The sequence below is a fragment of the Enoplosus armatus genome, chromosome 14 (assembly GCF_043641665.1).
Source record: "Enoplosus armatus isolate fEnoArm2 chromosome 14, fEnoArm2.hap1, whole genome shotgun sequence".
NCBI lineage: Eukaryota > Metazoa > Chordata > Actinopteri > Centrarchiformes > Enoplosidae > Enoplosus > Enoplosus armatus.
Window position 1 is genome coordinate 2,072,534 of NC_092193.1, and position 27,735 is coordinate 2,100,268.

Here is a 27,735-nt window from a genome sequence, read left to right on the forward strand (position 1 = left end):
TCGGTCGAGGACACAATCATTCATTTCCATCTTGGAACACCTTAAAATCAAATGCCACGTTGTTATTTTGAAACTGATTTTTTGTTTTTCTATGGTGAGTAAGAAGTGACGGGCCTTTGCTTTATCAGTAAGTGAGCAGTTGAATCGACCAATAGACTTGCTTCAACCTGCACAGGATCTGCAGCTTCTGAGGTTAAGAGGGATACTTTCCAGCAAACTGCTTTAAGTTTAACGTCTTTAGAAGAACAAAGAAACACAGTGTTGTAATTTTGGTACTTTTTCAGTCTGATTTACGCTCTTTATTAGTGGCCGTTAGTCATCATCTGGCCTGTTGTCATCCCGTTCTGGTGTGAGGAATGTTGAGGGATGAACAAACAGTTTGTTTTTGTTGGGTTGCTGGTTTAAACTCTGGATGCCTTCAGCTTGACTCACTTTCAAATGATTCCTTAACCAAAAATGTGCTCTTTCTAGCATTTCACACAGGACCATCGTCCTAATATCGAGCTGCATTTTGAAAGTTATAGTCTTATTTGCATTAAGTCTTTTTCTTACCTGTTTCTTTTCCTCTTTGATGATTAATAAGAATATATAATCAAATAATGGATCTTTTTTTTTACCAAGATTCACCTTCTCAAGCTTGAAACACATTTCTGCTAGTTAGTTCCTCTAAAAATCTTTAAAAAGACAATTTCTTGACAGTGTATTGATGAAGGTCGTGTCCCCCACGTCAACATGACCTTGAGCAAGACTCAAGAACTGTTTCAGTAGCAGTAGACATCACTTCTGACCTCCCTCTTGAAATGTGCACCATTATGTGCGCCCCAGAGGACAGTTTCCTCATTACACTGTGTTTTAAACACACTTTGGGGTGTCTTGTGATGAAATAGACCCTTCCAGTTTGTTTACACGTGCACAGCAGACTAATTATCCTCCAATTCCACCTCGCCTCGCCACTTAACCCAGTTCTTCAACGGCCAAGCCACCAGAGTTATTAGATTGTCTGTGCGAGTGCACTCAGTGACTTGACACTTTTCCAAAAAAGCCATAAAGTCATTAGAGGAAGTTAAAAGCTCTGAGGGTTAAAGCGTGTCCCAGGATCAGGTCTTTCTCACACTAAACCGAGCAAGCAGCCCGAGACAGAATAAACAAGGTTATCAGTTTAGTGGGTCAAGCTGCTTCAAAGGGATTTTATACCTGAAGATCAAGGCTCGTTTCCTAAACTCAGATCTGTCCAAGATAGAGGTAATTCCTGAGGTAAATTAGAGGCAGAACGTGAAAATGTAGGTCAATGAGGACCGAACGAGATAAGAGGAAAATCTCATTTTGATTAAATATAGGAAGTGGTGCTCTGGATTTTCTCAAAACAGCTGAAAGACTTAGAAAGTCCAAATGAAGAAAAGTTGGTATAATGTTTACCTTAAGGCCACTTAAACTACTTTTATCCATTTAGTCGTTTCCTGCAGTGACTCAGCCAAACTGCAACTCTACATTGAATTGAATCTGGTGAGCCCGCCACACATTTGGGGTTTTAAGAACCAGAATTTAAACAATACCCGACCCTGCGGACGTGCGTCGCCACTTTCCTCACGGCTACAGATATTTTCAGGTCATGGTGAACAACTGCTTTCATTTGTGCAGCCACACAGTGTGTTTCTCAGGGTGAAACTGCCCCCTTTTTTTTTAGTACAAGGCGTCTGTTGTTTGTCCCAGAAGAAAGGCAGAAAGGGGAAGACAGTATTTATATTCTGCCCGTTCCCTCCGCTACGAGTCTGCAAAACCAACGCCAGGCGACCACAGCTGGGCAACACATGGCAGCTCTGGCCTCAGCTGCCAGCCCGTAACACACACACACACACACACACACACACACACACACACTCCGTGCACACAATATCCTCCAAGTGCACGTCCTCAAAGCTCACTCTATGCATGTAACTGTATGTGCCCACACTTTTTTTTTACCACTCTTGCTTTCACACACTTGTACAAACGATGTCTTAAACATGCACTCGCTGACATTCACGCACAGAGCAGAAGAAAGTAGGTCAGGTGGGCTTTAGCGAGCAGAGTTTGGTCATTTCCCCCCTTTTTGGGCCTAAGTGGTCTAGCGGTGGAAACCGGTCTAAGCCCAGTTAGTTCAGCGTCGGGTCATCATTGATCCTGAGCTGCAGATCTGCACAAAGCTCAAGAGTCTCTGCGAACTTCAGTTTCTCCCTTTGGATTCAGAATTCCTCCCTTCATGTGAGTTTGATTTGTCTTGTTTGCTTCAGACAGAGGAGACGACTTGCCTTTCATGCAGGATTGTGGTGACTAATGAGTCACAGACAGGACATTTGCTTAATCAGAAACTAGTTTTACTGCATGCAGTTTTGCCTTTTGTGACTTTTTCATGTTTAAAGGTTACAACCTTGATTTTTACATATGTTTAAATTCCTTATCACGCGCTTTAAAAAAACCCAAAACGTTCTACCCTTTAATAAAAAGACTCTACAGCATTGAGCCCAGCATCGATCTTCCTTTGACTAACAGCTCTCGGACAGGAAAAGAACTTTTATTTAATAAAGAATTGGGCTTCCTGTGGTCTGGCTTCATGGAATCTGGAAAGTATAATGTGTGTGGTTAGAAGTAGACGATACATGAAGACGGGTGATATTCAGAGTTTTTGATGGGATGAACACAGTAACGTGGTGCAGCCGGTCCTCGTGTTGGTGAGGTGCTCAGTGGGAGCTCAGATCCACTTACACTTCAGAAATCGAATCCATTATTTCCTGATCCGAGTCTGATCTGTGCACAAAGTTTCATTGCAGCACATCCACAGGTTTTATGATATCCTGCTGAAGTGGCTGAATGCCCCCCGTCTCTCCCTTAAAACAGAAACTAACCAGTCCCCAGTCGTGGTTCTTTTTAGGCCACGGAGGCCCCTCAAAAATGCCTGACTAAAAATGCCAGACAAAACCCGTTGCCTTTTTCTGTGGATGTTGCATGTTTGACTCAGTGAGGAGAAAACAAGGAAGCTGCCCAGCAAGCATAACTGAGATTACAGCCTGGGCTTGTGGGATCCACTGCCGCTTTGTTCTGTAAACCAAAAACAGCTTGAAAGCACCTCCTCATTCAAAAAACAAATGAAAAAGAGTATTTATTTTTACTTTTAGTCATGCAGGGTTAGTCGACTGCGTTCATGCTCTTTACAGCTGCTACTTTCTCACCTTGCGAGCTGCTCTGACAGACCTGCCGTTGGCCTTTAAACAGCTCCACGGGACTAGTTGAGGATTAAGTACTGTAGCAACTCACAAACTACATCAAAAGTTTTATGGTGGACAAGATAGTTTATCCGTCCTTTCCTCTACGTCATCATCCCACATGTCTTAGGATCCACACTGGCAACCTTACGGCCTTCTCTAACCTCGGACACATCTGCGCCCTGGCTGGGCTGACTGATGTGAAAATGAACCAAAATGGTCGCCGCCTGGATGAAAATGTTCCACCTGAAAGGCAGGAAGGCAGTCGACAAAGACATGAGTCCAGACAGGAAACGCAAGTTAGAATTTCTTCACTTCAAAGCTGTTTGTTTTCAAAGGGCTTCTTCAAATCTCTTTTGAACATGTTCGTCTTCCTTGCGTGTGCAGGATAAGCGTGTTTATGTTCTAGTGGGGGGGGGTTAAAAGTGTCTCAGAGTTCACGTTTTTTTAGCCCTTTGTTGTTTCATGTGGTTGTCTTGAAATGGGAAGCCAAAAGCATCTTCTCTGTCGACTGTAGCTGGGCCAGCGACCAGGTGCTGGCACTAAGGTTGAAATAAGGAGCCAATTCAAAGGAAAAGAAGATCTCTTTAGCTTTAGAACAAGTGACGTGCAGAATGTGCAACAGGTCAAAGTGTGCAGGTGGCTGGACTGCATGGAGAGTTTTTGTTTGGTGGACGTTCGGCAGATTTGAGAAAATGAAGTTGCAGGTTAGGTATGTGTGCACACTTGTGTTCTTTGCTCTCATCCTTATGGCAGTCCACTTTTACTCCACCACCATAAACTTCCCTGTGGACAAATCTACAGAAACACCTGTTTTCTCCATCAAACCAAACTCACCCGCCTTCATCAAATATTCCTGGGGAGTCGTTACATTCCATCATATTTCCATTTCTGACCTGAGGGACACATAAAGAGACAGTTTCACGTTTGTTTTCTCCTCGTGAATTGATTCATTGCACATTGTTTGTTTGATTATTTTCGGCGTGTAATTACACAGGGTGGTTTGCTAACCCTGCAGGCTCTTTCCAGCACCGGTCTGCTCCATATTCATATGTTGGTTCACATGCTGTTTATTCACAGGCTCGACGCCTCCCTGTATAACTCATGTCTTCTGTTGTTAGTGACGGAGCTGCTGCCTTACACTTCTTCAACGAAACGAAACGTCAAAAATGGTGGTAACATGTTACTGAGCAGTGAGATTGCATTTAAACATATTTAGGCTCTTTCAAATGTGAAGATTGCTTCTGACATGAAAGTAAATTTCATGTCAGTCATTTCAAAGCTCTCGATTCTGTCTTTGTTCTGCAGTTTATTTACACTGAAGAGTGAATTCGTGGCTGAGTCATGAACCTCATTATCAATCCAGGGTGTGTGAATCAACAATCAGTTACCAGAACAACATAATGAGAGCTGCTGAATAGTTAACGAGACACAGTGACTCAAACAGACTCATCTTCAGCTCCCAGGAGGGGCAGCGAAGCATGTTCGCTGTCATCGGGAATTCATAGCGCTGATGAATAAATATTTCAAGGTCTGTTTGTTAACTAAAGGAGAGTGAATGTTTGCTCACCGGTCGTCATGTCCACGTTCATGGAGACTCTAAAGCAAAAGACAGTCAGTTTGTCATTGTATTGTTAATATCATCATTTAATTTTGTATGTGATACAGTTTTAAAAAAAAGACAAATATTTGTCATTCATCTTTTGTTATTTGGACGTTGGCTTTTATAATGTTGCCGTTTCTAGTGATGAGGAGGTAAATCTGCTTTCCCTTCTGTTGCTACCTATAATATCAGAAATATAATTTGCTGGATAACAGTTTTACATTAAGAGGCGAATATAATGTCATACATGTTGTAGCTGATGAGACGGACCATACAGCTGTTGCTGTTAGTCAATAGTATTTCAGACAATCCACAATATGTAGAATGAGCACCAATAAAAAACATCAGGCGACATTAGAAAACAGTCAGGAGTGTCCCCGGGGATTCCCTGGTCCTGGTCTCGTCACGGTCGCACTCAGCTGGCGGCTGCAGGACGGTGAAACCTCACACGGCCTGTTGAGTCAGCCAGGTTTCACCACCAAATACTAGAGATCCATGAAAAATGTGAATGTGAATATGAGGCATTTACAGAATTGTGAAAGTCTGTCTTGGAGTTTGTTCCTGAAAAGTTTTTCCACTGATGATGTTACTCACAATGTTGGATAACTGACAGTAGACAGTACAGACAGGAAGGATATACAAAAGATACCGTGATGTTAAGAAATTCCTTACTGCTTCCTTCACTGTGGCTTGAACTGAACACGGCGGTGTGGCGTGTGCTGAGACGAGGCGTGGGTGTCAGACTCGTGTCAGACTTAGAAAACTACCTGTTGGACGGCGTCCGCCTGCAGAAGTGCGATGAGAAAGTAAACGTTCCGGCAGTGCGGTAATGACGGCGCTGAGCTGAGAGCAGTGACACACTGCAGGGATCAGCTGTGACGCTCGGCGATGACCCGCGTGCTTCTGGTTATCTTCTACTGTAGAAACGTTTATTATTCATTTTTGTTTATTAGCTTAGTCATTAGGTCAGGCTGATGGTGAATGAACAGGTCATTACAGATTGAATATTAAACCTTTTCCCTCAATAAAAAAGTGTTGAATGGAAACCACAAATACTGAAATAGTCAGGTTGAATTAAACTGTAGTTGGTAAAATGTTATTTATTTGAAGGTTAGTCCTGATACTGTAGACTAGAGGTCTACAGGGGCCCCCATATTAGCATGACGTCCATCTCACCACAGCGTAGCAGAGCTTTCTGTCTGATTTCCAGCGCCGGACCTTTTCTTGTTCTCTCACAACTCATGAAACAGTCTGCTTGTGTTTTCCCCCTGGCGGTTTGATTGTCATCCAACTGAAAGAGGCTCCAAGTCTCTCCCGAGTCAGCTGCAAACTCACATGGATCCACCCTACAGCTGCTCTCCAGATCCACAACTACATGCCTTTTAATTATCCACAAAGCAGCTGAGGAGAATACTGAGAGCTTCATCTCCCGAAACTTGACGTCGCTGAAGTTTTGAGAATGTAGCGTGGGAAAGAGTTTGTTTGCTCCATTTGTTTAAGGCTTAAAGGGTTTCAGAAAATATGTCTATTTGTAATCTGGTTCATTTGACTTGCTTTCTGTTGAAAAGCCTCTGCGTCAGTATCACTTTCATCACCTGGTGGACGCCTCTTGATCAGGTCTCTTTGTGCTGGACGGATCACTGACAACAGGAGGACGATCAGCCGATGAGCAGCTGCTTCCTGTGGAGCCTCCAGCCAACACCTCTGCTCCCGCCCACTCTCCTCTGTCACCAGGGTGTGCTGAATGACGTGACCTTTGACCCCTCCTGACAAACGCTTCGTTAATAATTCAAACCTACCAGGTGTTGTGTGTTGTTGGCTGGGTGGTGTGCTTGTGTTTTGTTTGAAAGCTGTGGTTAGATGGTGTTCCCTTTGTGCCAAAAATGTGTTGCTGTTTCACTTTGGAGTCACAAATGTTTCTGTGGTTTGTCAACTTTCTTTTCCAAAGCCCTTGCTGTTATATTTACATAGCACACTATATGTTCTAGCATATAGTAGCGGTCCATATTAAACAGTAAGTAAGGACCGGCAGATGCAGTTACTGATATATGATTACATATGTGAAATCCAAAAACAGTATACAACAGCACAGTTTTGTCACAAAATTACAAAATGAGACAAAATCAAACAGAGACTATGTAGAAAGTCAAGATAATCTAAGCAGCTTTGAAGCAACAAGCAAGATAAAAGCTATAAATAGCTAATATATGCTATGAAATCAACACACAAATGAAAGGTCATATGGTGAACATACATAGTTTGCATTTTGTTCGTGTGTTCCAGTTTGCCAGTTGGCTGAAGTCGATGCATACGTTTACAGTATGGATCAGCAGAAAAGCAGCTACGTTCAAGAAACCAAAAACACAGTAAACAACAGACATATCTTAAAACATTCTCAACACTCCAGAAATGATTCCCCCGGCCTGTAATTGAGACTATCCTCACCAGAAAAATTACATCATTGGAGGTTTGGTCAAACACTTACATCAACTTTCATGTCCTCTACCCATAAGTTTGGTGATCCATCTGATCAAAACTTTAATTCACCCAATACTTTGGTTCAAAGACCTGCGAGACTAATGACAATCCTGTCAGCCTCAGCAGTACTTTGTGTTTACTGCTATTTAGCAAATGTTATCATGCTAACCAGCTAAACTGATATGGTGAACTTGATTAACATTGTATCTGGTTAAACGTCAGCATGTTAGCATTGTTACTGTGAGCATGTTAGCGTTAGCATTGGTTAAAAGTGTTAAAAATGATAATTCAGTGTTATTACAAACTAAAAGGCACCAATGGATCATTTTCTGCTTTGGTCAGACAAGAGAAAAGTAACAAGAAAGTCCTAAATCCAGTTCAACAAAAATGCTAAAATTGTAGTTTAATAACCTCAAAGTATGCCGCCTCCATCCTGTTTTAATCCCAGTTGTTTTCAACAGTGATAAATATTTTCAGCAGTTGGCAGCAAAGTGAGAAAAAAGGAACATTTGAACCATCCCTGGCTACAAGGTGATAGCGTATGTGTTGAAAACCGTTAGTAGAGTTGGCGGAGAAGAGCTCTGAGGGAACTGCTCACGCACCACTCGCTTTCTAACTGCTGACCGTCTCCAAGTTGAGTCTGGGCTCTAAATATATTCTGACCGCAGAGCCGCTGATGTTGAAGTCATCATCGGTAAAATAAGGCTCAGGAGCTGAAAGTAAGCAGAGGGACGCTTGTTAAAAGTTGATCCTGTGGTCAGGGGAAAGGCTCAAAGTTCTGGATGAATTTTATAAAACAGATTTCCTTTTGTTCATTTCCCGTTTTGAAGCTTACAGTTCTTAATGTGTTTCTGACTTTGTCCAGAAAACATTTTAGGGATTTAGCTGATGCTCATGAGAGATACTGGACTTTATGAATGACTGCAGTCATTTCTGTAATTTCTACATCAAGATTAAAACGGCGCAGCATTCGCCGCGGTCAGCTCAGGCCGTCCTGTGAACTCCACCTCGACTCACCACCTCCTTATTCTCTCCTGCAGTTTCAGCAGGCAGCAGAATTCATGATTTTCCAAAACACTCTGCATCCACTTTGGGGCAAAATAGAATAAATGCCTTATGGTGATCTCCGTATGTCTAAAACTGCTGCAGGTTGTAACAGTTGTGTGGTAAATCTGAAGGCTTTCATATGGATTTCATACGGTGGATCTTTTCTGTACTGGTCTGACATCTGTCCCTCATTTCCGGTATAAGTTTTGGTTTTGGTATGACCGTTAGCACTAAAACAGTTTGGAGGGAATCAGTGGTAAAAGCAGTAACTGAAGCTATTAGCTAAATATTTTCTGTGTTTTGAAAGAGACATTAGGTTTCCCTGTAATGTATTATTTTAATTTCACGTTTCCTGCTGAAGTGGGTCAGCTTTCTCGCTGCGGTGACCCACGGCAGCTGAGTAAATGTACTTCAAACAAATCAATTTCAGCAGTCGCCCTTCTTGGTTCTGGTCTCTGAAGTCCCCCAGCTGCATGTCTTCTAGATGTCAACAGACAACCTTACTATACTTACATGTGGTCCTTCAAGCCAGTCCAGTCAGGACGAGCAGTTTCGTCACACTTCAAATCAAGGAACAGACCTTTCATAATAAATAGTTATTCAGTTAGAAAGACTCACAAAACAAACACGTAAATGAACGTTAGATCTCTTTAAAGGTGAGGGGCAGGTTAAAAAACGTCTTGCTACCTCTACCTCGCTTAAAGGTGCCCTGGGGAGTTTTCTTGTAAACAAACAGAATTATGTTTAAATTCATGCATTGTTTACATTTATGTTTGCTAGCTTGGAGTCTTCTTCGTCTCTGCGATTAATACTATGATAATACTAATAATTAAACATTGCTCTATAGCACTACTAGTGGTCAGAAACTGCACAGGTGGCTTTAAGTGGCACCTGAAGAATCTGTTTCTTTGGCTTTACCCACTGAACTCGCACAAGGTTGTATGTTTACATATGCTGATGTTAAAAAGCTCTGAAGATGAATATTGAAGATATCATTATTTAAGGAATAATCAAACAATCACACTGATAATTCCCGCTTTAGTTCCATTAGTGAAGGGAATCTTAGACATGTATCCCTATACCTTAATCGCATTATGACGTTTTATTTGAGCTCTTGTGACGTCTAGGCTCATGTGTACAGGGGAAAATATGTTTGACATCTGAAAATAGTTCAGTTATTAATCTGACTGTGCAGTAGTTTCATCTTTCATCAGTTTCAGCTTCAGACTTCGAATGAAGCCAGTAGTCACATTATTTCAGCCCATGAAAAACTAATCATCAACATTGTTTAAAACTCCAGTCAGCAATTCCTCAAAGCGTCTGATTGGCTGTTGTGAACTAGTCCATGTGTGTTTCATGGCTGCTGCTCTACATGTTCATGTGATAGCAATTAGTCACAGATCACCCACAATAGACTGTGTGTGTGTGTGTGTGTGTGTGTGTGTGTGTGTGTGTGTTCACAGCTGCTTGTGTGTCTTCATCTGTTGGTGTGTTTTTGAGTGTGATAAACACAGTCCTTCTTTCTCCATCATCATCATCATCATCAGTCTCCCCAGAAATGTCCTCTGCGACCAACCAACCACTGACTTCCATTCTCCCACAATGCACTGAGTCACTCTGTTCATCCGTATAAACACTGAAAAGTCTTGTAAATGCTGACAAAGGCTTTTACAGGTTGATGTGAGTGATGGGTCTGCGGGGAGTGACAGCTGCCGTCCTGAATCTGTTCATAAATACGTCTTTAAACAGCGACTCGTGACCTTAAAGTGATTCACTGGGAAGTTTTTAGCAAGTTATCCTAAAAAGACCTACAGCGTGTTTTAATAAAGACAGGAAAAACATCACCTTTCTCTGGATTATGAAAAAATGTCTGAATATTCAGGGGGGAGTCTTCTGTTGGCCGGATGTGGCTGCAGAACTTCTGCCGCACACATGGTTTCATTTAACCCCGTACAAGCTAACAGCCGTGTTTCGCATTCATTTCTCCATCAGAAAAGCCGGAGTTTGGCTTCTCTGTGCCTCTTAAAAGGCGAGTGGGTGTGATGGGGCTGTGATGGGGCTCTGTTGTTCTGCTGCCACATCGAGGAGCCGCAGACAGGATAATGGCTTCTGCTGTGTTAAATCTTTCTTTTCGTGGCGTTTTGAAGGGACAATCTGCCCCCTTTGTGATTTTCATGCTCATGTTGTGAAGCATTTCCTTCACGCTATCACACTGTATTCAGTCGGATGTCGGGGAGGTTTGTTTTTGTCTTTTAAAGGCTAACACCAGTAGCTTTGCATGCCTCAGCTGCATATCTTACATATTTTACATTACTGCTGACCATTTGCTAAAGCATGCAATATGTTTTTAGATTTTCTTTCTTACAGGCCCCAAAACCGACCTGCAGAGACTTGTCACTTATTTTACTGTGTTCTTTCAAAGTAAAACATGTTCACTATATTTAAGTTGGAAGTGAAAACTTTATGTTTTTGTGTTAAAGGATGCTCTGCAATCTTGTTCAGCCCAGTTTATCAATGCCAAACTGCACTATTATTTTTATTATTATAATTATATCAATTTTCAAGGCTATGGAAGTTCAAATTGTGGTTAAATGATTGGTTGCTTACTTTGCTCTGATGATTGAAATGATCATTATTCGGCTTTCAATCGTGATGATATTGTGAAAAAATAGAAGGAGACTAAATTAATCGTGTCAAACAAATTGTAAGTAAGAATAAACAAAACAAATAGCAAGTTTTGTCTGACGTCGGGATTTAATGTAGGTTTGATGTATGTATATATATATATATATATATATATATATATATATCCAGACTTTTTCCAGACATCATATATATATATACACGACCTCTTCCCCCTCTGGTACTTGATGCATGGTGCTGATTATGCAAACACAGGCTCGACTACAGCAGCACACAGCATTTTTGAGATAAAAACTTCTCAGTTGATCCAGATTGAAGTTTGGAAAAACCTTCTCTTCCCTCTGACGGAATGACATGTAATGTATCATGAATTCCAGGCTGCAGCAGACGCTCTCTCTTTAAGGTAGAATAATATGTGGCACTGCTCACTGAGCTGGGTGGTTAAGGGGTATGTAACATCTAATGAAGGGGTATTAAGGTCTGGAAATTCAATAAGGGGAGCTGCAGCGAAGGCAGCAGTTATTATGACAGATGATGTGTGTGCGTTCTATAGATCCAGCTACCGTCTGGGACCTCATTACTGAAGGGGCTCCGAGACCTTTGTTCATGTCGAGGCTTGCAAAGAAGATATCCCAGAGCAACTGCCAGAGTCGTGTTCCCTCCTACGACTCTACAAGAGAGACGAAAAGATAGACTGACGGAAGAACATGTGACACATAAGTGATCAACATAATGAAGGGGCACTCTTGTTTTACATACAAAAAGTGTGTGTTTATGTGGTTTGTATGACTTGCTCATTTGCATATGAAAGCTAATGCATTTGTGCATTTATGTCGTGTGTTTATGCATTTGTTTGCAAGTAATCATGAAAGCATGTGTAATTATTCTTATTTTTATATAGTGATGTGTGTGTGTGTGTGTGTGTGTGTGCAGGTGTGTATTCATACAGTGTGAGTGAGACCTGGTGAATTGTGTACATCTGTATTTGCAGATAAATGGTTCACCCTGACACACACCCTGATGTGTGTGTTTGTGTACTCGAGTTTAATCATGTATGATTGTGTGTGTGTGTGTGTGTGTGTGTGTATGAGTCATTGTGAGGCTTTCCCAGACCTTTCCAAAAGTCAATACGCAACCTAATCAGTTCCCACAATCCCCTGCTCTAACTCTGTGTATCCACTCATTCAAATCTAAATGACCTCTGCCGCTGAACTCGTGTTGATTGGCTCTCCACGAAGGCTTTGCGAGTTGATTGGTCCATGCTGCATGCTGGCAAAGGTTCAAGGTCAATTTGCACTTGTTGACTTCCTCCTGGCTGCGTTTCCCAGACAGCAGTTTCCCACTAAACACTGGTGTGTGCATTGTTTCTATTGTGTTGTCACTCACTGTCATCACAGGGAAGCACGCTGAATACTTTCACTTTTTATTTCACCCTCAAGTCCCAAATTCTTCTGCTGGTTTTGCTCTTTAACAATTGAATGTCAGATTTGTCCCTCAACAGCTGGAAAATGTGAAGGGCTAAATCTCTAACAAGTTTTGGAAGCCATACATTTACATACACAATGATCATTTCCCTGACAAACAGCACCATCCTTCCTCTGCAGCACTTCAATTTTGAAATCTGCGCCTGTCTTCTTGCCCTCTATTGGCTGGAAGAGAGCCAGACACATTCACAAACACACAGATGGAAAACGTGAAGAGGGACGGTCACCCACTTTAACCTTGGCCATAAAAAGTAGTTCCCTCTAAAAGTTAATAATTGATGTCTCCAATCAGCCGCCCCGTGTTTATCTCCCAAAGGCAAAGCAAACCAAAAGGCCACTCTGAACCATTAGTGTGACTCCAACAATGGAAATGCATCAGCAGCTGCAGGACTGAGAGCGTCTCACAGAAAGAGGACGTGATAAAGGCTGCGTCTGTGTTTGCTCTGGTCTGGTCGAAGTAAAGGCTGAATGAGCGACCTTACTGTTGGCCTTTAGGCACCATCTGAAGGGACTGTTATATTTATGAATGTCAGTGTCAGTAGATGGACAGTGAACGCCTCTCAGAGGAGAATGTTTTTCAGCAATGAAGGCTGAATAATTCCTCTTTGATGGCTCAATGTTTTTGAAATCACATGACGGTTTTTGAAAAGGTTTCAAGGACCCGCGGGTCATGAAACAAAGAGAAACACCTGTACTCAAACAGTCAACGGGTGCATAAGCCATTTACCCCCCCCCCGCCCCCCCTCCAAACATCAGATAAACGGTGTGTGACGCGTCGCTTCTGATCCGTTGTTCACCTTTGAAACTGGTGATTTTTTTACGTGAGGGAGACAGCGTGATGAGCATGTGGGGCTTTTACAAACAAGAAGCAGATCATCAGTTCCACTCGGCTGACGGAGGGGAACCTGCTGTTCTGCAGGCGGGGGGAACTTTTACCCACAGGGAAACGATTGGTGGACAATTTTATAGTATCTATTGATACAGTACATCAGCTAGTGCTTACTAAAAACCCACATGGGAGCTGTAGTTGTCTTTGTACTCCTTCAGTCTGTTCTGAGCTCTGTCAGGAGCTTCTCAGTCCAGAGCCGAACTGAGGCTGAACAGATCCGGTGTAGACACTGACGGAGGGCTGCAGCTGTTGCTGATGTGCTGCTTTCTCTGCACGGCTGGTGTAGACGAGGTTAAAGGTCAGCAGTGGCAGCACACGGTTCACACACTCAGTAGAAAACAACTGGATCGTGCTGCCTTGTTTATTGGTGAATCATTCCAAATATTCTGCATGGTTTCTCCATAAATGTTAGCCCACTGTCCTCGCCAGCAGCAGTTCCACGTCAGAGGAATTCATACAGACTGCAGCAAATAGTGCCAGTTGTTTGCAAGAGCAGCAATGCATCTTCTCTCAGAGAACATACCAGCAGTTGTGTTGAGTCACAGTTTTAGTGCCCACAAAAAAAGCTTCCCCATTGAAGGCTCTGATAGAGAGGATGGCTGTGGTCGAACACAGGACTCTGTTATGGGAGAGGAAGTAGAATCTCTCAAACGAGACAGCTGCTCATTCCCGACCCTGACGGCGTACGAACGCTCCAAGCTCCACAGATCCTCGTTTTACCTCCCCCGCCCCTCTGCGTCCCGCAGAGAGAGCATTAGCCACACATGTCGAGGTTACAGAGGGAAAATACATGCAGGAGAAGGGTCACTGCCTCGGTTTTACCCCCAGAGCTTCCAGGGCCGGAGGTTTGTGTTGGTGTTTTGGTTTCTGGCCGGGGGAGGTGTCAGGATTGAGATAAAGGCCAGAAAGAAGCGCCTCTCTGGACAATTGACACATGTGGCTGACTCGACGACCAAGGATGTTATACAGAGGTGGATGGGCCGACCCAAAAAACCAAACCACATTTTATAGACCATAAATTGCATGAGGTTGAAGGTTCAAAATCAACCCAGAGAGGCATGAAATTTGAACAATTATGACATTATGGCAGAGGAAAATCCTATAAAACTGCTTTTGAAACTGTTTTACGCAGATCTCAAAACAACTTTCTTCATCTTAATTTCACCAAATAATGCAGCTCATTGCGGGTTTCAGTGTTCAACATCTACTTCTTGTCAAAATATTTGCTAGAACGTGACTCTGCCCTCAGAAAATGATTGCTGGCATAACAGAGAAACCAAAACATCAGGTTATTGTAAAGCCCTGACATTTACTTTAGCATGTTGATGATACAATTGTCTGTTTTTGTACACTAAGATGAATCGCTTTTCACAGTGAGATGCTTCATTTTAATTCCCCAACAGCTTCTTTCCCACCTTAATAATCCGGCCTGTTGGTATAAGTCAGGCTCTGACACCTCTGACTCGGCTCTGTGAGATAGTTTACTCAGGTTTAACTGGAATGAGAGGCTCAGAGGTCTTACTGGTGCAACAGCTGGGCCTTGATCCACAGCTCCCAGTCCCAGTCGAGACTCTTTAGCGTTTCACCGCTCATGTGTTGACATTAGCTCGGCTGAGGCCCAGCGTCCTTTCATGTCTCTGCGTTGGTCGAAAATCCTCATAACAGCGGTTGTTTTCCGATGTTATTTGAATGTTTTGTGTTGAGGGGATTTGGTGAAGTCTTGGGTCCATGAAAGCTGTTCTGTGTGATTCCTGGTGGCTCATGAAATTTCTAGAATATCATCGTATTTATTTGTAGAACCTTTTCGACACAGTGAAGGTCAAGAAAGATTGGGAAAACATTCATCAGATGGTTTGAATATCAACTGGACGGGATATTAGACTGAATAACGTTCATAAACCAGGAAGTAAGACTGTTTTCAGCGTCTGAAACCTCTCTGGCGGCAGACTGTGGGGGTGCACCATCAGGTTTTCTTGCCTGCATTATGTCCATCACTGTGTGCATTGTGATGCAGATTTAATGTTTCTAAATATTGTTCTGTTGCTACAAGAACACTTTTATGGCCTTGTGCAGCCCTGGTGGAGGTATGGGGTCTTTTCTGTGTGGTTTTTATCCATTAACAGAAATATGCACCTTGGGTCTTCATTGTCTTTGGTCCATCGGAAAGTACAAACGAGATCTTTGAAGTTCCGATTTCAGGCAATCAGCGGTGATGAATGAGGGAGGGGAGGTGTAGTAGCTCTGTGTGAAGAAGAGAGGGAGGGGCGAAGGAGTGGATTAAGGGAGGAGGGAGGGAAGGCACAATAAGATAGTGTGGCACTGTCAGATGCCTCTTTCTCTCCCCCCATCAGCGGGGGGGCGGGCGGCACACGCTGCCCACAAAGAACATGGATGAGTATATATGTGTGTGTGTGTGTGTGTGTGTGTGTTGGGGGTCTTTGGTGGTAAAAGAGCCTTGAAAAGTGTGCTGGTGGGAGGAGGGAGACCCCACTCTTTCTTTCTCCACCCAAACTTGATCCGAGCGTCGGATTCCTCCGGTGGTGCACATCAGGAATGTCCGTATGGTCTCGGCTGGTAAACAGCACACGCCTTCTCTTTGTGCACGTTACAATGGAACATCTTCCTTTGTTTGGTGCCTTTTTGTGGCATCAAAGAGCCAGACGCCACTGTCAACATCACAACGAAGGGTTTTTTGTGTGTGTTTTACTTTCCTGAATGAATCATTTTACATATAACTTTTAGTTAATAGTTTTGTATACACACAAGTTACTAGGATCAATTCAGGATTTGTTGAAAATAAGAGTAATATAGAATAGCATTACAACAAACAGTTCTGTCTTCAGAAACAATCAGAGTTAAATGTTAAAGATCTCCCAATAAGATGAGGCGATCAAGCTTTAATGTGCTTTGTTATTCCTTCCATTTATAAAATACAAAGTCTTTCCAAGCTCAGTATTTACCTTGTGGCATATCTGGACTACATTTGAGAAGAGATGTAAAACACTGAGGCAGCTTTATTTCAAGATCTTTTTCACTTTAGTTGTTGTGTCTGTGTTTCCTACAACACCACAGCGATGAGTCACATATCCACTTTGTGAAATCCTTAACAGTAGCAGGAGAAATGTGTAGTTAGCGTTGCCATCAGAGCTAAACTGACAAAGAAAAGGCCAATTAACTGCTTCCACAGAACATTTCAAAAAAGGCATCATGCTACCGTTCACACGTTTTGATTGACAGGTGATCTGATCACGCACCGTTTGATTTCACCCAGCTATCTTTGCTGCATGTCATCCCGTTCTCTCTCCCCATGTTTCCTGTCTGACTCCACCATCTCTGGCGATAAAAAGAAAAAAACAACATGAGCAGATGATCACAGCTCGTTTTTCCTTTTATAATTTGCACATCAACAAAGACGGAGGAGTCATTTCTCTGTCAGACTTTATTTCGTCGGGATCAAAAGACGAGTTTCCTCTGAGCATCAGATTTATCTCTCCCCAGGAGATCCCGGGACCTTTTTGAATCGTGCAGTTTCCCTCTTCAGACGGCGGAGGGTTTAGAACAACACACAGCTCCCCTCTGATCCACTGCTGACACTGCATACCTGAGCTTTACCCTGCCTGTGTGTGTGTGTGTGTTTTACAGTCAGAATGAGGGCTTGTGGGTCAAAGGTCGTTCATATGCCTGGTTCAGAAAGAGGAGGGGCAGCTCACAAAAGTGCAGCGTTTATTTTTCCCATTAGCATTAGCTTGTCACGCTAATGAATAGCGGCACATGTGGCTATGCGATTAAGAGGGAATCCACTTTGAGGGCCCCTCGGTTCTTTAGCTCAGTCATATTTCAGCAAGGGGAGCTTTGCAGAGTTTGGTGCCGCTAGTCTGGATTTTCCACTGAATGCCATCAAACAAACATAATCTTCAATAATCATAAAAAAGCGATGACAAAAGCAGGAGGATGGTTCATGTTCTGTATTACAATCTGCACAGCGTGTACCCACTGTTTTTCTTTTTTACTGTGGTCATATCCAAAGCCAAAGAATTAAAATTCCCAGAATTCTCTGCTAATTCTCCCCAAACACAGCAGAGTGGGGAAACTCTAGTGATTAGATATCCAGCTGTTAGCCGGGGGGGTGGGGGGGGGACACTGTAGCAACCAGGAGCAGTAAAGTCGACAGGTCAACAGGTATGAAAGTGTTTTCTGACACTGTTCCACTGTCGGTCACTAAAAAGCATCAATAAACATGCAGGTTTACTGGCCTCCTGGGTGGCTGCAGCCTGCAGGTACAGACCTCTGAAACCCAACACTGCAGTTCTCCATGCACTCGCCACAGCTGAGACGCTCCTATTGGTCAGTGCCGTGGTAATGCCATGGTAACAACAATGGTGGCTAAGACAGCTTCTTCTGCCATCAGCACAGTACAAAGCACAGCATTACATTACCTCAAAATCTATGATAATAATATCATGAACCTAAATAATCTTCATGATTTCTGTCAACTCAGCTTGGAAAACAACTTAATGATGGAAGCAGTTGATTTTTGCACATCAGATGCTACAATAAATAGATATTTTAAGTGTATTGTTTTTCGCAGGTGAAGTGCCTCACACTGTTTTTGGCCATTTTAGAGGACCTAATTTTCTTGTTTGCAATGATAAGATTCACTGTTACACATGAAGACAACAGTTTTGGTGATTGTCTGGTAAACTCTGCCCATCTTGGATTATCCAGAGATGCTTTTTGTAACCCTGGTTTGAAGTATTTGATTGGTCTCCTTTTTTGTAGCCTCTTGTATTTGGATTTGCATTCTTCAGTCAACTCCCGTACCCGATAAGTAAAACTAATATTGTCCTTCTTTTCCTGCAGGGTGACCGGGTGTGGTTACGGGAGGATGAGCAGTACCTTCCCAGCACCGTGTCCTCATGCTCAGGAGGTGTTGTTGTCTTTGCCACAGACTATGGCCAGGTAAGAACCAACAAAGTTCATGTTATGTGCTCTCTGAAACTCTACAAGCATCTTTTAAAACTGATGGTTGATTCCCATCAGAACCTCCTCTTTTGGCCCTTTTCAAACTTTTCCAAGAATGTTTATTCAAACTCAGGAACTTTTCCTGCATTTTGACTTCAGGATCTCAGTAACAGTTTTAGTTCCTGGGCCATACTGTACTTCCTGTCCCCCACAAAGTCCCTTCTCCTGTTGTAGTACTTTCCGATGGTCTCTATGGATGAAGTGCATGAAGTGAGGTAACCAAAACTGCAGCCTAACTATATTTATGAATCGTTTAGTAAACAACGACAAAGAACAACATGATGATTCTGTTGTCGTTGTCCCATCATGTGCCAAAGATGTCCCAAACCATGTGTTGGGTTTTATTTCATTATTGGTCTAATTTGGTTAATATTTGAAGTGCTTCAGATGTGGTGAACTCACAAAAATGAATGCATTAAAGGCACAAATGAGTTCTTTGTTTTAGTTTCTGAGGCTTATAGTTCCTCTGCCTACCGACTCCGCAGGAAAGGCCTAATATTCTGCCTGTTCCTCAGCTGACATCACCACAGAAACTAAAACAGCAGGCCTTTCGCTCTCCTGACAAGGAAACTTCCCATCTTTCCCATACCTCTGACACTGATAGATTTTTGCATAAACCCCCAAGAAAGCAAAGGCTTAAAGAGGTCCACTTATAATTTGGGATCAGCTCAAGATGCGGCAAATCCCCTAAACCCCATATGGTTCTGCATTACCTCTTTGATCCATGTGTTGTCAAAACAACGGATATAGGCGAGGTGAAGGACATACGGTATGGAACAGGGGTCACAGTGGGTTGTACGTATGTTTTGGGTTGTTTGTTAAGAATTAACATGAATCAGTCTGGCAAGCACTATTAGAGGCTAGTTTTGACAGAACATTTAGTCGTAGTTAGCTGTGGTTTTTCCGCTGTAAGGTGTTAAACTCCACAGATTTGAATTGACTGTAAAGTGTCATGAGGGCACCGAGAAGTGTGTATCTTCACACAGCGGGAATCTTTAAAGCTTTGCTTTGACTCCAAACACTAAATCGATCACGTGGAAGACAGACAAACCTGTCGGCATCGTGTTGTGTCAACACCCCTGGTAGTGATTTCTATGGCACACGCCTACACACAGCTGATCTGCCTTGTAGAAATCCAACGCAGATCTGCTATCAGCAGGTTTACGACTCCTTTAACACACTGAAGAGACACTTTGGATGCAAGTTTGTCAAGAGGTGTTGAGCATCGCAGCACTTTCAGTCTTGAAGGGAGAGTATTTACTGGAGAGAAGCTTTTGAAGTTTATCTGTAAAAGTCTGTCCCTCATGCTCAGGGATCTGACCTCAGGGACACTGGGATGACCAGGCAACAGTTTTCATTGGTATTTCTCTAAAACTAAATCTCAGTAAGGGTGGGGATGCTTACTGAGAGCCTGGCACGATGCAAATGGTTTTCCACAGAACTGCACGGCAAGATAAAGGACGGTGTTTACCATGATGACGTGTTGAAGCTTTACTCGCTCTCACAAATGGCAATAAGAGCTTGTTCACTGTGGCTGTTTGCTTTTCTACCATTCCTCCCTGAAATATTTAATACTGATGCACTGACCAAATAGCACCATGTCCACGTCTTTTTGTGTAGAACAAGATAACATTTATGATTCTACCACTAATAATGCACCTTTAATCTAGGTGTCTGGTTTGCTGGTGGAAAGCCTTTAATGTGAAGCAGCAGCAACAGGAATAAAAGAAAAGATATATACGAATAGGAACATCAGAGTAAAACTCAACTCAAAGCCAAAGAGGTTCAGTTAAAGCCACAAAAGTAGTGAGAGAAAGCAAGAAAGTGATGCTTTGTCTCTAGTTGAGCCAGTCAGTTCAGCATAAGAAGCGGCTGGTTTGAAGGACAAGACTGTCACAGGTTGGTCCTGGTCGACCCTGCTACCGAGCAGGACCACAACAGTGCAAGTCAGTGTGGTTTTCCACCTTTCTGTCCGGCTGCAGTTGAAACTCATGTGATTAGAAATAGGCACACCACATATGGATCCTGCATATGGATGATTTCCTCATTTTGGATTTTGCAGAATTCCGAATGCTTATTATAATGTGTGAAAAATATCTGCAGGTCTTTTTTCCGCAAGCCCGAACTTAAGTGAGTTTAAACTGTTAACTGCCAGCTATTCTCCAGTTTAACCGAAGCCTGAAAAAGCAGGCCAACAAACAATAACCTGCGTGAACTGCCGGGGGGGGGGATTTACTCTTCACTGCTCTCCTGTGCTGACAGCTTTAACAAAGACTTCCTGTGTAGCCGGTGAGCAGCAGAGGGTCACTACCAGAAGACGGCCTGTAAATGTGAGCGCTGAGGGATTTGGGGTCATGTTGAGCCAGCGTATTGTCCTGAAGATTTACTGGCAGATTAAGGCATTCTTATCTCCTGGCTCCGACTCACTCAGGGACTCTGTTAGACCTGCTGGTCACTGAAGCTAATGACCCTCCACACCACAGTTTACAGTCTCAGCTAGAGGATGTTGGCGTTCGGTGCTGTGGTGTGGAGCTGATGAAATGCTTCAGGTGATGTTAGCATGTGATGCTAGCGGTGTCACTCTAGCGCCACCATGAGGTTGACATTTCTGGTTTATAGTGAAATGTCTCAGCAGTTATTGGATGGATTGTGGTGGGGAGGATTTTTTATAGCTTTGGATCCTTTAACTTGTAGCGCCATCATCAAATTATACATTTCATTTGTCCAGTATTTTGTTTTATGACCAAATCCCTGAAAAGCTAATGACATTCCCACCAGCCTCAGCTGCACTTTGTGTTAAGTGCTAATTAGCAAATGTTAGCATGCTAACCAACCAAACTAATTTGGTAGACACCTGCTGAACATCAGCATGTTAGCATTGTCATTGTGAACATGTTAGCATCAACCAAGTTATCCTTGTACAGACTAAGTTCTGCGGTCAATCCCTTTTAATTATTTAGATCTCCTCTTGTGTCCTTTCTTCTCCTCCCTTCTTCTTGTTTCTAACCTTTTGTCTCCTCTTCTCTCGTCTCTGTTTGTCCCATCTCTTCTTTTTGTCTCTCCTTGATAAATCATCGTCCTCTTTTCTTCTTTTCTGTTTTGTCTTTTTGTCTTCTCTCTTTCCTCATCTCTTATCTTTTTGTCTTTTCTCTTCTCTTGTCTCTTGTCGTCTCCCATTCAATGATTCCTCTCCTCTTCTCTTTTGTATGTAGTTTTGTCCTTTTGTCTTTGACTTTGGTCCCTTTTTAATACCTTACTTTCCTTGTTTTTGTCTCTAATCATTCAATAATTTGACTCATCTTTTTTGTTTCTCCTTCTTTAATCTTTTTCTCCTCCTTTTTCATTTAGTCTCTTATTGTTTCTTCTCTCTGTCTCATCTTCTTTGTCTCTTTGTGTCTCTTCTCTTCTTGTTTGTTAGCTTTTAATCTTTTCTTCTTTTTAATTCCTTGATCTCTTTTTGTCTCGTGTCTTTGTTTCTTCTGTTGTTGTTTCTTTCGTCTCTTTTTCTGTCCATCCTTTTTACTGTTTTTCTCCTCTCATCATTTTCTCCTTTCAATTTATATCCTCATTATGTTTCTTATATTTCAGTCTTTTGTCGATGTCGACTCCTTCGTTTGCTGTAAAGAACTCTAACAATGTTAATCATGTGTTGCTGATTGTCCAGATTGACGGGAAGGTTTTAATTTGTGCAGCTCAGATTCGGAAAATAAAGGCAGCACAAGACTGTTACACTCATTCTGTTTAAGGATTAGCTGCTCAAAATCATTTTTACTGCAAGTAACAAACCACAATGAGGTGAGTGTCGGATGGAAGGAGCGTCCTGTAACAGAACAGTCACAGGTTCAATCCCTGAAACAGAGCAGAGTGTGCAAGACGGTGAACTCCAGCTGCTCACTTTGGGAGAGTCGTGAGTGTGTGGTTATTGGTTTGTGTGTGCATTCAAATGTGTGTGTGTGTGTGTGTGTGTGTGTGTGTTGCCATTCATGGATTTAAATGCATAGGTGTGTTTCTTTATGTGTGTGTCAGCCGTCTGTTGTGTGTAACTGGAGATGGACGTCACCTGTTCAGCTTCGGAGCAGATGTTGTTCTTTTTGAGAAAAGCCAGTGCTGACCAATCAGAGAAGCACACAACTATAAACCCCACCCACTTCAGTGTGCGTGCGTGTATTTATGTTCATGCTTGCATATTAATCTGTATGTGTACATGTAGTTTATATTTACATCACAAACAGATTATACTGTATATGTCTCTGACGGTGTTGAGTTTATGATGTTTATGTTTACCTCTATGTTAGTACGTATGTCAGGTGTAGTTTCTCTTTTGAGGTGGCGAGGTTGATTCGTCCATCTTATCAACTCTGTAGTTCAGAATTAGATTGCTCAACAACTACTGTCCAGGCTGTCAAGTAATAATATTGATGCCAAATCTTCCCCTTACTAACATTTTTGGTACCTTTATAAGATTAAGTGAGATTTACTGAGCACATTCAGGTTCCTCTAAGGATGAACGTTTGTCCACCTTGGACCCAAATTCCAAGCCAAGTCATATCCAGGTGATATCCAGTGATGTCGTGGTGTCTCATTACACCAATTCTAGTAAAGATGGATCATATAGTGGGCCATAATTTACCTCAGTGAGAGACACAACTGGGACTTTATTTGAAACAGATGTAAGAGACACATTTTTATCCCCGATACTGTTAAGAATGAATTATCAGTAAGTTGTTCATCCTATGAAAGACGTGTATATTGTGGTGTGTTATGCGCATTGCAGCTTTAAGTGGTCTTGAGTGGGTAATGTGCCTGTAAATGTTATCGTATGTACAATATGTGTGTTGTTACGCGTGAGTCTATGTGTTGTCGGAGGTCGCAGGGTTTCTCTCGTCTTGCTCGGGTTTCAGTGTTTCTGACGGTGCAGACAGCCTCCTCCTCCTGAGCTGACTGCAGGACAATGCAGCAGGAGATGAATGGTGATTCAAAGAGCAGCTGCTGCTTTTGATGATGATGGTGATGTTGGGGGGGGAGAAGCTTGAGGCGGGTGGAGGGTTACCTGTTCAACTCTCTGACAGAAAGAGTGAGGGGCGGTGAGAGGGCTCAGTTTTCCCTCCTAACGACACAAAATGGAGAGTTTCATTCCCTCTTCCCTTCTCCTCCTGACGGAATGATTGCTGGCGTCGTTATTAAATGTTACTGAAGCGATTCGCTGCCTGTAGCCTTTTTCTTAAAGAACACGCCTGAAGGAATGTCAGCCTGGGACTCATACTGAGTTTTAGGTCTAGGGTCTAGGGCAGTTTTCTGAGGCTACAAGGGTACAAAACACTAAAATTTTAAGTTGCTTAAAGCTAGTTCAAGCAAAAAGTGTCAGACTTTGTATGTAAAGTCAAGTGCATTAATATAGTTAAAAATCAGAAGTTTATCCTAGAGGACATCGAGTGACGCCCTCGAAGTGGAGGTATTATTTCAGATGTCCAGGCTTCCACAAGTGAAGTCCTGTTCATTTTCCCAGAGGCAATGTGAGGTGACTGACAATTTGAGTAGTCCAAGTCTTGAAACTGCCCTGTTTGAATCATCAGTACAAAAGATGAGCAACTATGTCTGAAAATATGTATATCTAGGTACTTACAGAACCCACTGTGGGACTCTATAAGACCCTGACTTGGGATACAGAACAACTTCCCAAAGTAAGTAGAATTATAATAAAGCCGAACATAAATACGGTCTACAGCCAGCAACTACAATGTAAACAGAATAACTCGTATACAGCTTTGGAAAGACCGACTAACTGTAAATGCATCAAGTTAAAGTTAAGAACGTGGATCGATAAAGACCTCAGCCACTAGCTGGTTCACTGACATTCGGTGGTTGTTTTCCATGAAAACAGTCAAATGAAGTGAAGTAATATTTCAGTGTCAGGAAATCTAGTTAGTTAAATCCTTCCTCGGTCACTCATTGTGAGTTTCTCTCATTATGAGTTTTGTAATTGCATGAACATAAATGTGAATTCACTTTCCTGATCCACATAAGTAAGAACAGCAGACTTTATCCTGACTGATCCAGGAACAGAGCCTGCTGATCCGGGGGTACAGCAGTGACTCCCCCTCCTCTGCAGTGATGCTGTCTAATGGCTTTGTTTCGCTGAGATTTACTCTGGTTAGCATCTGTCGCTAGGCTTAGCGCCTGGGCCCCACAGCTTTGTTTTCTAGGCGTGGACCCTCCTCATCCTCACAAAGACAACTGGACCAATTAGACACCTAATTAGGCCAAAGCCAAAGGACAACCTGTCCTCTGCTGAGGCCCGCTGGGTCGAGGATTGTAATGCTATGAATATTGTCCATGACAAAAAGAGACAGGGAGACGGATAGCGTCCACATCCTGTCCGTTTTTCTTGGTTTGGGCCCCTCAGTTCCACTGAAGGGAAATCTTGACGCTACAGCACACAGTGATAGTGTGCGTCCAACATTGTGCAGCAGTTTGTGTTTGTCCCTTTCTTGTTTCAACATGGCAATGCCCCCGCACACAAAGCCAGCCCCAGAAAGAAATGGTTTTCCAAGTTAACTGGCCTGCACAGAGCCCCACACAGCACCTTAGGGATGAACTGGAACGGGGGCTGCGATGTCGGGGTGGATGAACTTACAAAGCTTGGACGCCACTGACTGGGGTTCTTGTCTTTCATCCTGCGGTTTAGGCTACTAAAGCAAAGTCAATGCGAGCAAAAGACGGTGGTTTGGTTAAATTAGGTGTATATGAACATAAAGTACTGAATGGGGAATCAAGTTGACTGAAGAATATAGTTGAACCAAGACCGAGAGCAACGGGAATAGGTGAAGTGATCAGGCTCTAACAGCTGACGTCCTCTCCAGGACTTCAGGACCGACTGCACGTCTGGCTGTTGACTGTAAACAGACTTTTCTAACGTCAGTTATCTCCCTGTAACTGTGCCAGCGAATATAAAAGGTTTGGACTTTAAAACAGTGTGATAGTGTATCTCATTTCTTAAAGCAGTTAAAGTCCACTCCAGCTCAGTGTAACAGAGCGTATTATATAACGTTATGATGACCAGCCACTAACTTTCTTTTCAGTTTAGTTTGGCTCAGTGTTTTTCTCACCTGGACTGACTGCAGGAGTTGTAAACCCATCAGAACAGGCAGGTTGTGAACGTAGCGCTTATGAAGACTCGATCGCATTACATCCGTCTGAGAGACGTTGCTGTTACGTCCAGCTTCCCCTGAAGTGTCACTGAGGCTGGAATGTGAGAAACGAGGCCTGGCGGGACACTGGGTGGGAGTTTCTGGTGTTAATGTGTGTTGTGTGGGGGGGTCAGATGTGATTGACTCCTCAGACAGAGACTTGCTTTCTTCAGGAAGAGTCGCCCCGAGCCGCTCGGACACAGCGGGTCGACGACCAGCTACAGACAACCCCAGGGTTCAGTCTGTGTGTGTGTGTGTGTTTATACATCTCAGACATGCAGCTGGTGATCTCACAGTTTTGTTTTTATTCATATAGTTATACTTCCTCAGCTTAGTTCGTGTGGGAAACCAGATTTTCAATTATCCACAGGAGAAGAAAAAGGCACCAAACGTGGGGCCAGAAAAACAAAACACATCACCAGAAACAGTGTTAAAGTTTTAATTGGGATTTTCTTTTTTGTTGGTCTCTCTAGATCTCTAGATTCCATCAGCCTTTCACTCCAATAACAGAAAAACACCAGGATCAGTCAATCTCTGGTGTTCTGTAGGTCAGGTCTTCATTCGTTCGGTGTATCGATGTCAGTTTGAAGAAAGGAAGTTGTCAAGTTGATGACAAAGGTTACAGTTTAAGATATTGAACTCTGAAGTGATTAAAGTCCCACTGGAGCTGAACCTCGATGGTGATTTAACAGTTCGCAAGATTTCCCAAAGATCTCAGTGGAGGAGGAAGGTTGGAGAATTTAAATCCTGCATTCACTTTAAATGGTTAATTCTCCAACAATGATGATGATGATGATGATGGGTAGGTAGGTATGTGCATTAACCGAAGTGACAGTAAAGCCACATTAGTATTTCCCAACCACCCACGTGATTGCAAGATAAATCTGAGGAGCTTCACAAGAAAGAACATATTTCTACTTTCTGTTTATTTTTGTTTCTTTCTGTTTTACTGTGTAATACTGAAGAGTTTTCAGGCCGAAATCTATTTGAATTCAATCATCTTAAGAGGTGTGTGTTCCCGTGTGTTCCCGTGTGTTCCTGTGTGTGTTCCCGTGTGTTCCTGTGTGTTCCCGTGTGTTCCTTTGTGTTTCCATGTGTTCCTGTGTGTGTTCCCGTGTGTTACTGTGTGTGTTCCCGTGTGTTCCTGTGTGTGTTCCCGTGTGTTCCTGTGTGTGTTCCTGTGTGTTCCTGTGTGTTCCTGTGTGTGTTCCCGTGTGTTCCTTTGTGTTTCCGTGTGTTCCCGTGTGTTCCTGTGTGTTCCCGTGTGTTCCTGTGTGTTCCTGTGTGTGTTCCCGTGTGTTCCCGTGTGTTCCTGTGTGTGTTCCCGTGTGTTCCTTTGTGTTTCCGTGTGTTCCCGTGTGTTCCTGTGTGTTCCCGTGTGTTCCCGTGTGTTCCTGTGTGTGTTCCCGTGTGTTCCCGTGTGTGTTCCCATGTGTTCCCGTGTGTGTTCCCGTGTGTGTTCCCATGTGTTCCCGTGTGTGTTCCCGTGTGTGTTCCCATGTGTTCCCGTGTGTGTTCCCGTGTGTTCCCGTGTGTTCCTGTGTGTGTTCCCGTGTGTGTTCCCGTGTGTGTTCCCATGTGTGTTCCTGTGTGTTCCTGTGTGTGTTCCCGTGTGTCCCTTTGTGTTCCCGTGTGTTCCTGTGTGTTCCCATGTGTTCCCGTGTGTTCCTGTGTGTGTTCCCGTGTGTTCCCGTGTGTTCCTGTGTGTGTTCCCGTGTGTTCCCGTGTGTTCCTGTGTGTTCCTGTGTGTGTTCCCGTGTGTTCCCGTGTGTTCCTTTGTGTTTCCATGTGTTCCTGTGTGTGTTCCCGTGTGTTCCTGTGTGTGTTCCCGTGTGTTCCTGTGTGTGTTCCTGTGTGTGTTCCTGTGTGTGTTCCCGTGTGTTCCCGTGTGTTCCCGTGTGTTACTGTGTGTTACTGTGTGTTCCCGTGTGTGTTCCCGTGTGTTCCTGTGTGTTCCCGTGTGTTCCCGTGTGTTCCTGTGTGTTCCTGTGTGTGTTCCTTTGTGTTCCCATGTGTTCCCGTGTGGTCCTGTGTGTTCCCGTGTGTGTTCCTGTGTGTTTCCGTGTGTTCCTTTGTGTTCCTTTGTGTTCCTGTGTGTTCCTGTGTGTGTTCCCTTGTGTTCCTTTGTGTTCCCGTGTGGTCC

The 27,735-nt window shown here is 43.2% G+C and overlaps 1 protein-coding gene across 1 annotated transcript in view; it reads left to right on the forward strand.

Moving 5' to 3' along the window:
• Window positions 1-27,735, forward strand: part of myo10 (myosin X) — a 110,013-nt gene that overhangs the window by 12,077 nt on the left and 70,201 nt on the right. The window contains exon 2 of the mRNA XM_070918307.1: window positions 18,244-18,342. Coding sequence (XP_070774408.1) covers window positions 18,244-18,342 — 99 coding nt within the window. The remainder of the gene's footprint in view (window positions 1-18,243; window positions 18,343-27,735) is intronic.